The 13,002-nt window shown below is 40.7% G+C and overlaps 1 protein-coding gene across 2 annotated transcripts in view; it reads right to left on the minus strand.

Moving 5' to 3' along the window:
• The window catches only part of MYO1B (myosin IB), a 155,562-nt gene that overhangs the window by 59,919 nt on the left and 82,641 nt on the right, over positions 1-13,002 (minus strand). For both annotated transcript variants that reach the window (XM_047083916.1, XM_047083915.1), the window contains exons 7-10: positions 4,437-4,535; positions 2,960-3,063; positions 592-739; positions 194-312 (exon numbers count right to left, since the gene is read on the minus strand). In XM_047083916.1, the coding sequence (XP_046939872.1) occupies positions 194-312; positions 592-739; positions 2,960-3,063; positions 4,437-4,535 (470 nt within the window). The remainder of the gene's footprint in view (positions 1-193; positions 313-591; positions 740-2,959; positions 3,064-4,436; positions 4,536-13,002) is intronic.

Raw genomic sequence — 13,002 nt, forward strand, 5'->3', positions numbered from 1 at the left:
TTTTAACCTCTGCGAGGGCAGGGATCCTTATCTGTTTAGTTTATTGCTGTGCTCCCAGTGCTTAGAATGATGTCTGCAATACAGTATGGACAGTTAAGATAACAACCTGCAAAATGAAATTTTTGCGTCCACTTATGTAAAAATATCACAGACTTTTTAAAAACTCACTTTCTGGCCACGATGTTTCACCCACCTGAGCCACGTTCAGTGTAGTTGAAACCTTCTCCTGCTTGGCCTCAACCGTTCGGAAACTGAAAGCTCGTTCTAGAACTGATTGATCAATGCCGGTCAACTCACAAATTTCTTTTAACTCTGTTGGGGGACAGACAAAAAAAGTGACTACACATGTGCTGCTAAAAATCCTTGTCAAGGCTTAGGATGTTCTTCCTAAAGCACATTCAAATCAAATAGTATAAAATGTAGAACTCAGAAGACTTAAAACTCAGCTCGAATTATGCTTCTGTTCAGTTTCTCTGGAAAGCATTTTCCAGTGAAGTTTTCCAGTGAACAGAAGTTTTCTTTCTAGATTAAGAAGTGGGCAGATGCTCAAAAGCAAGTTTGCTATATAAGGTTGACTCTCCGCTGACTTACCATTTTTATCTTTGATTTTGCTTTCATCTAAACCGTTCACTCGAGATTCGGGCTTGAACTCGATGTTCCCCAGTTTCAACACGGCTGCCACCACCTCCAGGACAGACTCAGCTTCGTGATCCATAAAACCCACAATCTGCATGGCATTCTGGGAGTGGGGGGAGAAAAGCAGCTGTTTTCTTTCTGTCACTCTTTATATTATTTTTTTAATGAATCATGCAACAGATTTGTTTCTAAACACACAACAACAAAAAAGACAAAGTGCCCCAGAATAAGCCCTCCAAGAGGAAACCTAAGAACAGACCTGACAGCACCAGTTGGGGCTGTAGCTTGTTTAATGGTTTCAAGCTGTGATTCAAGGGTCCCTGGGGCACTCTGCATGCTGGGGCAAAGAGGTGGAGGGGAGCAAAGAGGAATTTGGAAGAAGAGGAGGCTAAGAGCCAAGCCTTGGGTTCCAACCCCCGCTTCATCTGCAGCAGCTCGGTGTGTATGTGTGTGTCTGTGTGTGTCTGTGTGCACGTGTGCACAATGCGTGTATGCGTGTGAGTACGTGTTGTTTTTTTATACCGGGTTCTGCTGCTAGAAATAAAACCGAACAAAAAGCTTTTATGACTCCTATATAAAAACCTCCTCGTTTATTTTACAAGAGAAAAACTGGTCTGCAAAGGTGAAGTGCCCGACCCAAGTCATTACAGGTAACAGGGAACATTCCTTCAGTCATAAGCTTTTATTAAGTGCCAATGATTTGCCAGGCAAGGCAGTTATAGAACTGGACTTGAACTCAACTCTTAATTCATGTCCAGGAAGCGAGAGGCTTGCCGTATGAGGATGCTTACAGAGTTTTTAACAAATGACATACTCAGAGAAATACTCTTTTTGAGAATAAATGCCAACAGCTTTTTTGTTTTATTTGTTTGTTTGTGATGAGACTACCTAGCCTAGCAATGGGAGTAATATAATTTTTTTGTCATGGAAAATTTCAAACATACACAACAGTAGAGAGAGCAGGAAAAGAACTTCAAGTTATTTTCACTCAGCCTTGAAGATCAACTGATGCCAGTCTTATTTCTGCTAACCTGACCTACTTCCTGCCTCCCCACCACCATAGCTAAAGTACAGTTACCATATCATGTCATAAAGGAGTAATTTTTGAAGCGCACATAAACATAGCAGATAGGATATTGTTTAAAACAATTTATGTTCAGGAGCACCTGGGTGGCTCATTTGGTTGAGCATCCGACTCTTGATTTTAGCTCAGGTCATGAGCACAGGGTTCGTGGGATTGAGCCCCACGCTGGGTTCCATGGCATTCTCTCACCCTCTCTCTCTGCCCCTCCCCCACTCGCACTCTCTCTCAAAATAGATGAATAGGGGCGCCTGGGTGGCGCAGTCGGTTAAGCGTCCGACTTCAGCCAGGTCACGATCTCGCGGTCCGTGAGTTCGAGCCCCGCGTCGGGCTCTGGGCTGATGGCTCAGAGCCTGGAGCCTGTTTCCGATTCTGTGTCTCCCTCTCTCTCTGCCCCTCCCCCGTTCATGCTCTGTCTCTCTCTGTCCCAAAAATAAATAAACGTTGAAAAAAAAAATTAAAAAAAAAAATAGATGAATAAACATTAAAAAATAAAAATAAAATAATTTATTTTCTAATGAACGTGAAATGCTACTCATTCTGGCTTACATGTGATTTTTGGAAGTTTTCTCTCAAAAACAGTATTGATTTAATGCTTTCCTGGGACAGTTCTTACAGTTGGAAATTAACTACTAAGCTATGGCTACAAAAATATTTGGAATTTAAAGACGGCATTAAAAGAGTTAGGATAATATAATGAGAAAGCTCCTGTTGATAAATAGCAAAATCACATGCTCCAGTAAAGCATGGGCCTTTACAATATTGTAGGATTTTAGTAAGAATACAATAAATTGTTGCATAATTCTAAAACCTTAGGGGGCATGAGTTATGGTTTTAAGAAAACTCAGAATTGTTACCAGTTCCAAATGAGCAAAAGAGTGTCACCCATTTTAAAGAGTAATGAAAGGAGGGCGCCTGGGTGGCTCAGTAGGTTAAGCTTCCGACTTCAGCTCAGGTCATGATCTCATGGTTTGTGAGTTTGAGCCTCACGTCGGGCTCTGTGCTGACAGCTCGGAGCCTGCAGCCTGCTTCGAACTCTGTGTCTCCCTCTCTCTCTGCCCCTCCCCTGCTCATACTCCATCTCTCTCTGTCTCTCAGAAATAAATAAATGTTAAAAAAAAAAAAAGAAAAAGAAAAAGAAAAAAGAAAAGGAATGCTGCTTACCTTGATTATGTTCAGTCACAGAATAAGGTGAAGGCAGCACCTCGTTAAACAGTAATGAAAGGACTGTATCTTACTTACCCTAACAGTTCTGAAATTTGCTGCATCATCCACTCCATTAACTTTGGCAGAGTCCAAACTCAGGTAGTTATATCTGCTGAAATCTCGCTCGAGTGTAAGCTTATCTATTGAATCACACATACGTGTTGGTAAGTTACTCAGTAAGTCTAACTGTCTTTAATATCTCATTCCTTTAAACCTCCAGATGAAAGTGACTTTCATATATTAGATACTGAATCAACAGAACAAAAATTGATACCCAAATACCAATAGCATTTTTCTAAAATCTACCTTTACCACTGTTGTACATATTTCAAACTACTTTTTTACATTTATTTGTAGTGAGCCCCCTTCCATATTTTTATAATACAAAACATCTTCAATATACTATTTCATTGTAACATGATGTCTGCCTAGTGATTCCCATGCCACTGAACATTAGGGCAGAGATAAAGGTCTTCATATAAAATGTTCTTTGGATTCTTTTGAATTACTTCATTGGGATATATTCTAAAAAATGGTGTGCCTGGCTCTGATCATTTTACGACTTATTTTGGATTGCTAATTAGTACCCAGGAAGAAGTCCTCACTTTGAAGTGACACCCACAAGCTCTAAGCCGACCAGGCCTGACAATTCTGCCAGCTTTGTCCTTTTTAATCACTTTTGCTAATACATGTAAATGGTGAACACTTCAGTGCTGTTTTAGCTTACACTTGTTGATTATTAGTGAGAATGATTCTTCCCCAAATGTCATTTACTTTCCATACTTACAATTTGAACTATTTGCTCAAAACTTTTATCACTTAGCTATTAATTATTGGATACTATTCTGATGGACGTATATTAGTTCTCTAAAATAGCCAGAGGTCAGATTTTTAACTCTTTTATCAATTACAAATATTTTCCCACTATTTTTAAGTTTTCACTGAGCAATTTTTTTTTTTTTTTTAAATAACTGTTCTCCTCTCCTGGCTCCTGCTAATTTCTTCTTCCTCAGTGAAACAATTATATTCTTCCATTTTATTGTTTAAATTTATGATTGGGGTGCCTGTGTGGCTCAGTCAGTGAACCGTCCAACTTCTGCTCAGGTCATGATCTTGTGATTTAGGCGTTCGAGCCTGGCATCAGGCTCTGCGCTGACAGCTCGGAGCCTGGAGCCTGCTTCGGATTCTGTGTCTCACCCTCTCTCTGCCCCTCCCCTGTTTGCGCTGTCTCTCTCTCTCTCCAAAATAAATAAAACATCAAAACAAAATTATGATCCACCTCCTCCAATATTCAGTTAGCTCTTTGAGTAAACCATCTGAGACCTATGCACAGCATCTGGTGAGACATAGGGACATACAGCAAGCAAATTCTGGGGTAGGATGACAGAAGCAAACATACCATGTTCTTCACTTCAACCACAGTCATAGAAAATTTTGAAGAAAATTAAAAAGAATGCTTTGGAAAATGCTTTGAAACTAAAAATTAAATTAAAACACAGAAAAAGGGACTTACTGAGGAGCTCTTCAGAGGCACCAGAGAGCAGCTGATAGAACACATGGAAGTTTCTTTCACCTCTCGGTTGCTTAACAACTCGAGACTTCTCTAAAAGATCTAAAGAGAAAAGAGTCAAATCATAGTATAATATTAATTTGCTTTCAAATCTACCATGGTTCTTCTTCCCCACCCCACCCCCACTTTCTTTTTCATTTTCTGTGTTTAATGAAATAATAACAGAAACTACATTTTCAGTTCTTTCAGGAAGAAGCCTCACTATAACTAAAATTACCAAATTAAACAAACCAGGTTCTTTTCAAACAATAGTAAATATGCAAAATAAGTTCAACAATACGTTCAACAAGCTGATTAAAGACAAAACATTTTCCATATTAATATTCTTTTGGTGTTATATGTGATACTCTCTTTGATTCCAGATACTTTTATCCAGTGATGAGATGTCTTATCAAGTTTTCAAACTTTCATGCAAAAATGAAGGAAGGAAGGAAGGAAGGAAGGAAGGGAGGAAGGAAGGAAGGAAGGAAGGAAGGAAGGAAGGAAGGAAGGAAGGAAGGAAGAAGGAAGAAGGAAGGAGGGAGAGACGGAAAAAAAGCCAACCAACCACAAAAAAGAGACATTGTGGCAGTACACAAGAGGTGGCAAAGGAAGTACAATGGCAGAGGGGATTCCTGTCTGAAGTCTTGCTTACCACCGACCAGTGATATAACAGGGGCTCTGGATTCTGTAGGCAAAAGCCAAATTGAGTTACAAAATTCTGAATCAGTGATCCCATTATTAATTTAGAGAACACACACATTTGATTTCCAGTCAGGCTGAAATCTAAACATTATCAACAAACGAGTGAGAGAGAAAAGACGCGCAAGTTCTCTGGGCATGGTCATTGAACTTCTCAATTTGTATTTCTGGAATCCATATGAGCATGGAAAGAGGAGCCTAGGTAGAAGGAAAGAGTGTGGATCTGGTAAATGAGAAGTCCTAAGGTGTTCCCCAGACACAAGGTCATTTATAAGAATGAAAAGATGGGTTACAAGGACACATAAAATTAAATTGACCAAAACAAGAATAAAAATATGTAAATTCAAAAATTATAGTAACGGGATGTTCCTGAGTTTTCATTTTCATCTCCAGCGCCCATTTGACTTGGATGACTGCCAACACCCTCCCTCAAATCATACATGGAGGATAATGAAGACTTTATATTAAGCAAAACGAAAGAAAATTGAAAATTGAAAAGCACCAGTGAGACAAAATTTAGAAAAGAAGGGGTTGTGTACTACTCATCATCTCTAAGGACTGACTGTTTCAGTTAAGAAGTAAATACTGACGCACAAAGCAGAAGACAGAACAAGCAGATAAGATAAAAATGCAGTTTGCTTGTACCGATCATGTGACCAAGCTCCTATGGGGTTCTAAGAATACAGGCACAGTTTCAGAAGAAACCAAAGAATCTACAGAGCATGAGCAGATTCTTCATGGAGAAGCTAATCCTCATAGGAAACTCCTCGAGCCTCGAAGAAAGTAACTCAACTGCATGAAAAATATAAACAAATGCTATGGTTCACTTCATCTGTTCACACACATTTCCTTCAAATCAGCTCACTTACTGCTCACCCACTACGCGCCAGGACTGGGAATGCACCCAGCACCGACTGCAAATATGAAGACGTTCGAGAGCCACACCTGCTCCCAATTTCTCCCAGCACCCAAGCCAACAGCAGCAACTCTTTCCAAGGTGGGATGGCGAGGCCCTTAAGAAAGAGCAGGAGGTGGGGGTGGGGAAGGCAGAATGACCATGTGGGTCAAAGCCCACAACCCCCAGGCTCTTCCCATAGCGTTAAGAATACTGCCATATACCTTGAGAGTACTGGCAGCCTGCTTCCCTCTCATTTCATAGGCGCACCTTACTAAGGATGACAGCTGTTTGATGTCACTTATCTGGTCACATTCCAACAAGCAAATTGTGGTACTTCAAGACATGAAATAATACCCTCAAAGCAAGACAGGGCCACACTGTACAACGGCAATGCATTGCCAGCCTAATGCTTGGCGCTCTTTGCACAAATGCTGACAGGAAATGAAGAGTATAAAACGGTGACGGCTAGAAGGTTTAGCAGAGAACAGCCACCAAGTTCAAGAACAATGTGCACAGCGTGGAAAGGAATGTTGGTCGATGTACTTCTTGAACCACACGTGCTGATACGATCAGTGATTACTATCATTTTCAAATACGAAACATACTACAATGTGTTTTAAAAGGAAAGGTACAAAGGGGAATAGGAAGGGAACTCTCACTGACCTGCTCTGCATTCGTGCTTCTCATTCGTAATCCTATTCAACCCCAAACACCTCCCCTGAGTTGGCTTTATAATCCTTATTTTATATAGAAGAAAATGAGGCTCACATCACACTGTTACTAAGTGACACAGCCAGAATTGAAAGCTTCAGGTGACTAAGATATCACATTTCTGCTGTTTGTAATTTTCCAGCAAAAAGAATGCAAAATCCATAAACACTAGGAAAGGCCATACTTTACATAAAATACATGACTTCACCTAAGCAACTCAGTCACAAAATAAAAAACCTTTTATTACAAAGCAGTTGAAGGTTTTATCACCTAAAATGCTTAGTCTATTACTCCAGAGCTTCCTATTTCTTTATGACTTTTCTCCTAAGTTACAAGCTTCTCGGTAGAAAAGTAATCAGGGAAAAGGTTTGCCCCAAATAATTTGCTGATGTGTAAAACCATTCCCTATTCTACTTTTTAAAAAAAAATTTTTTTAATGTTTATTTATTTTTGAGACAGAGAGAGACAAAGCATGAATGGGGGAGGGTCAGAGAGAGAGGGAGACACAGAATCCGAAACAGGCTCCAGGCTCTGAGCTGTCAGCACAGAGCCTGGCGCGGGGCTCGAACTCACGGACCGCGAGATCATGACCTGAGCCGAATTCAGACGCTTAACCGACTGGGCCACCCAGGCGCCCCCCTATTCTACCTTTTTAAAGGCGCATGCACCAACATAATCTAAGAGTATGAAGCCATATCAAATAATTACTCAAAGCACAGAACATAAATTAAATTTACTATAAAGACTTGCTACCTGACCAAATTAATTTACTGAATGTTCCCCTGAATTAAGTCAAAGCAAACACCGGCTCAGCCTTCCTTTTGGCCTCGCATGCTCTTGCCACCACTGATTGAGCCTCTGCTCAGAAGATTTAGTAAAGAACAGTACAGGATATGCCAATATCTAGTGGAGATACCTAGTGGAGAAGACAGTAGGAGTCTCCATGTATTCCAATGCAGATGCATTTCTTTCTCCAAATACAAACTTAAGTTCCCATTAAATCTGATACAAACTTACACTTTAAGGGAAGAAATAAATCTATCAAGCCATTCTAAAGGAGAAAACCAACAGACAGGGACACAGGCTCTGGAAGCAGAGCTTCCCCACCTACCCCAGCATGGTATTGCCACCTGACTATTACCAGAATGAGCCTGTCATTCAGGGGCTTTCCGAGTCCTGACTAATTACCAGCTAGTCTACGGCAGGGACATGTGCCTGTGCACAGCACAGGCCAGCCTCCCCTCAGTACAAGACACGAAAGAAGTAAAATGTCCGTGTTTTTTGCACCTGCTGGAGAAGGAAGTCTTTTAATTGGCAAAGGAATAGCAGGATAAGTAGTGGTTTGGAAGAAAAAAGAACATCACATTACTTTAGAACATAACAGATGAAGGATGAGATGGCAAGATTAAATGTATTTTATGCATAGTCTACCTTCCTGAAAAAAAAGAAATGGTCCAAGTCCAAGGCTTAAGGAATCATCAGCTTTTTTGCTAGGAAGGCTAGAATGACAATGAAAGCCCATGATGCACAACACCGACCCACCCCGAGATCCTGTGCTCCTCTCCAATTGCTCAGAGATAAATATTATGGATCTAGTGTCTGAGTGGCATTCAGGTTTTTCGAATCCATTTATGCCCCTTCACTGATGCATTTAGCAATACCGATGGGCATGTGCTCTAAGTAACCAGTGAGTTACGGAGCATGACTGATGGTAGTTTCAGCGGAAAACTCTATGAGCTTAAGTGTGCTCATGGATTAGAGTATACATTCTAAAGTCAACCTTGTACTTTTCCTGGAAATAGACAACAAAGCCTTCAAGGATGACAATCAGGAAGTTTCACTAGTAACAAATTTTAAAGTCAAAAAGGTGGGACAAAGGTCTTCTTACAAATCGCACCGTGCATGCGTGTTGCAGGGAGAGCAAATGAGAACGCTCGCCATGGGGCTCTCTCTCAGCCTGGGGATCACAGGAATCTCCATCCACCCGCAGGCCACAGGTCTTGACACACATGAACCACGTGGCCCGCCACAACATTACAATTTTACCCTGACCCCCACCTCCACTGCGGCATTGTAATTTTTAAGAAATCAGCTTAAAGTTTTCTCAAAAATCAGTGTCCTGGAATTATTAAGTCAACACTATAGGTAGCTGGACCCAGTGTATGAGAAGCTATGAAAGGGTTTCTGTGTCTGCATGTGCAAACTGGGCTTTAAAACACCAGGCAAACTTGGCTTATTATCTATCTAATCAACTACTGTTTTTTATTATAGCATCTGTTTACATACATACAGCACATGTGTATTTTCACAACTGATTTTTTCTAATATAAGTTTAATGGTTATTGATTAAAAATTTACTCGCATAGGTATATACCTGAATCTAAAACTCCATACCCAACTCTGAAATAAAATTAATGAGATACAGCCCATGATATCTTATTATTAGATATACTATCCTAATTAATTTAGATATATTTGAACAAACACCTGGCTTCTTCTATATTTGTATATAATCTTGTTTCATGGTAAATATACAGTCTTTCTTCAGAGTAAACATATTTTTTTTAATTTTCTTAAGGTTTCATTTACTTATTTTGAGAGAGAATAGGGGAGGGGCAGAGAAAGAGAGAAAGAGAGAGAATCCCAGGTAGACTCTACACTGTCAGCACAGAGCCCAACGCAGGCCTCAATCTCATGAACCGTGAGAGAATGACCTGAGCTGAAATCAAGAGTCGGGCGCTCAACCGACTGAGCCACCGAAATGCTCCGGTAAAAACATTTTTGTAAAAGAAAAACTGCCACAGTAAAACCGAAAAAAAGAAAAGCATGGATTTTTATACAAAGCCATCCATTACAGGGTAAAAGAATTGCTCTTGGAAATTTGTCTTATTGCTACGGATACTTCACAACCAATGATTGATTATTTCTGTCTTCTTTGGAAGCTCTGAATATTGAAGCACTAAAAAATGCCCAGCCTTGTATTATAAACCAGACAATGTGTGTCTTAGTTTCTGGCGAATTTCGATCCTAAAGAAGACAGGTTAAAAAGACACCGTTTATTGATGAATATTCACTCGCTGTTGAGAACAGACTCATGTACAGGTAATCTCCACCTCTGCCTCAATATTTACATATTCTCAGAAAACAAAGCAGAGCAGAGTTTCCTTTAGGAAGTATTCCAACAGGCAGCTTTGCTCCTAGTCAGAACCTTGTCATCAATAACAGCAAAGGTATGATCTAAAAGGAAAAAGAAAGTTATAAATCCCAAACCATCCAAAAGAGTAAAACTATATTCCATTTCCTACAAATGGCATGGATGTGGACATATATAAACACGTCATGAGGTAGACAGCACATAAAAGTGTAAGCCAATTGTATCATAAATTCAAAAAAATATAAAGAACAGGAGTTCAGAGACTGGCTCCGTCCCCCCTCTCCCCTGTGAGTGGGGTCCTTGTTCCTTCCTGCTCTAAGGATTCCTTGTGGAAGGATCTCCTTAGACTAACTCCCTAGCCTCTCTCAGCCTCTTCCTCACTCTTCACCCAGGCAGGAGGAGGGACTTCTCTGAGCAGTGAGGTGTGGAGAGGGATGTGAGCATGCACACACACTTCAGCCTTCTGGTTCCCCACACTGTGTTCCCATTCAGCTTACTCTGGTAAGTAAGTAAGCTCTACTTACCAGCGCTCGAAGATAAATGGGGCAATGCACACAAGGAGAGGCCAGGGGTTGCTTAACGCTGTGATGCCTAAGTCTTGCCAGGGTGCCACAGGACTACTAGCACACCTGCTTGGGTGAGAAACCAAAAGCCACTTTCTTCAACCTTGCCTCTAACAGTAAGAAAGCTGCATCCTCTCCAAAGTGAGTCCTGTGCCTATTTCTCAGGATTCCAAACTGGGTGGGGGAAAGTAGATTGTCTATTAGACCACTACATCGGTTAGTTTTTGCTACATAACAAATTTTCCCCAAACTCAGCAGCTTGAAGTAATAATACCATTTATCAGTTCATGAGTCTGAGCATCACCTTCGCAGTTCTGGTCTGAGCCAGCTTGGCTGGTCCCTCCTGGGCTTGTTGATAGGCTGGTGGTCTGCGGGCAGCTGGCTGATCTAAGGTGCCCTCACTCATATGTCTGGTGGTACATTCCACGTGGTCTCTCACCATCCAGCAAAGTAGCCCAGGTTCACCCACATGGTGGTAATGAGAGGGTTCCCAAGAGGAGCATGGGAGGACACACTCCAGTACGCAACCAACTTTCAAGCCTCTGGCTGTGCCACGTCTACTATTGTTCCATTGACCAAAACAATACTCATGGCCAAACCCTGAGTCACCGAGAGAGGGGACTGCTCAAGGGTGTAGACACAAGGTGAGAAATTATTGTAACCATTCCTGAAAAAAATCTATCAGATTGGAGCTTATTAAAACAAAACGGTGACAAATTATTTGACATTCTTCCAATTGAGAAGTGGGGCCTACGTGCCTCACCTCTGACTCTGGGCAAGCTTGTGCCTACTTTGACCTAATAAAGTACAGTGGAAGTAACACTGTATGATCTCTCAGACTACTGCAGGATGTTTCCTCTTGGGACACTCTCTCTCAGAACCTAGCCACCTGTGAGAGCCCACACCACACAAGGCCACATGTAGGTGGCTCCAGTCAACAGTCCCAGTTCAGCACATGCTTTGAATCATCCTAGCCCAGGAGCCTGACATGTGACATATGATCAAGCTTCTAGAAGACTCCAACATCCACTCCACATCCACTCATGCAAGTCACACCCAACCAGTTGTCTTCCCAGCTGAAGTCCCACATATCAGGGAGACAGGCCAACCCTACTGTGCCCTACCTGAATTCTCGATCCCCAGAGTCCAACGGCCTATGACAGGGCCATTGTTTTACACCCTACTAAGTTTGGGGTGGATTGATAAGTGGGCAACAAACTAATGTCAATATTTGCCTTCCTTCATAATTCACAGGATAGTATTTCTTTCAAGCCAAAAAGAGAAGGCAGTGACAGATGAAGTTTGAATACCAATAATTTTGTTGCCTTTCTGGGATTTAGAAAAAGCCTTTAAAAATGAATAGCATAGAATATTCAGATATATAAAATAAGTCAGCCATAGGGATGTACTGCAGAGCATATCAATTATAGTTAATTATCCTGTACCGCATATTTGCAAGTTGCTAGGAGAGCAGACCTTAAGAGTTCTCATCACCAGGAAAGAAAAGTATCTGTAACGATGTACGGTGGCCAGATGCTAACTAGACTTATTGTGGTGATCATTTAGCAATACTTATTTGAAATCACTATGTTGTACACTGAAACTCACATAATGCTGTACGTCAATTCTATCTCAATATAAAATTGTCTTAAATATTCCAGATAAAATTACCCAATAAAGCAGGAGCTTTATTTCTTGATAAATCTGTCTATGTCACAGCGATATTACTTGTTATTTCCTGTGTACTTGTGTTTATTAATTAATTCAAGAAATATATGCTAGGTGTCAGATGCTATTTTGGTTGGTGTCATTCAGCAATGAACCACACGAACTAAGTCTCTGTCCGTATAGGACATATATTTGGCTAGGGGCTAGAGACAACAAGAAAGTAAGTATGTAATAACGAGAAAAAGTAAACATTTACTGAATGTTTACTAGGTGCCAGGCATTGTTAAAAGAGTTCAGATGTTAAAAAATTTACACCTTTTCACAACACTATGAGATCGGTACTCTTACTACCTCATTTAAAAGATGAAAAACTGGGAGACACAGAGAAATAAGTAACTTCTGTCTCGTTGTTTAGACATGAGACCACATGATAAGAGTTGCTCAAGTAGCCTCATAGATATGCCCCAAATAATGAAGCAGGGAAAGGTAGGGCCTGCCTATATTTAACCAATTCCATCTTCAGTTCTGGATTTACTGAACACCTGCTGTGTGTCAGATATTACACGAGCTCTTCATACACTCTTGTGAACAGGAAAGCCATACCTCCTGTCCTTAAACTATAAGGACAAGTATATATGCACACCTGAAACATAAGGCTTTTTTACAGCATGTCTATCAGTGCTATTCTTCTTTTAGGAGATAAAATCCCTCCAGACTTTTCTCACATTTTCTTCACAGTGAAAACTGCCATCAAGTGCCACAGCTATAAGAAAGTACCTAGACTATTAATTAAAGCAACAGGTTGCCAAAAGTTTCTAGTTCATAACACTAGGT

Source organism: Lynx rufus, unplaced genomic scaffold (genome assembly GCF_022079265.1).
Source record: "Lynx rufus isolate CCGP_SWC_20201006 ecotype Redwood Valley unplaced genomic scaffold, mLynRuf1.p SCAF_2, whole genome shotgun sequence".
Classification (NCBI taxonomy): domain Eukaryota; kingdom Metazoa; phylum Chordata; class Mammalia; order Carnivora; family Felidae; genus Lynx; species Lynx rufus.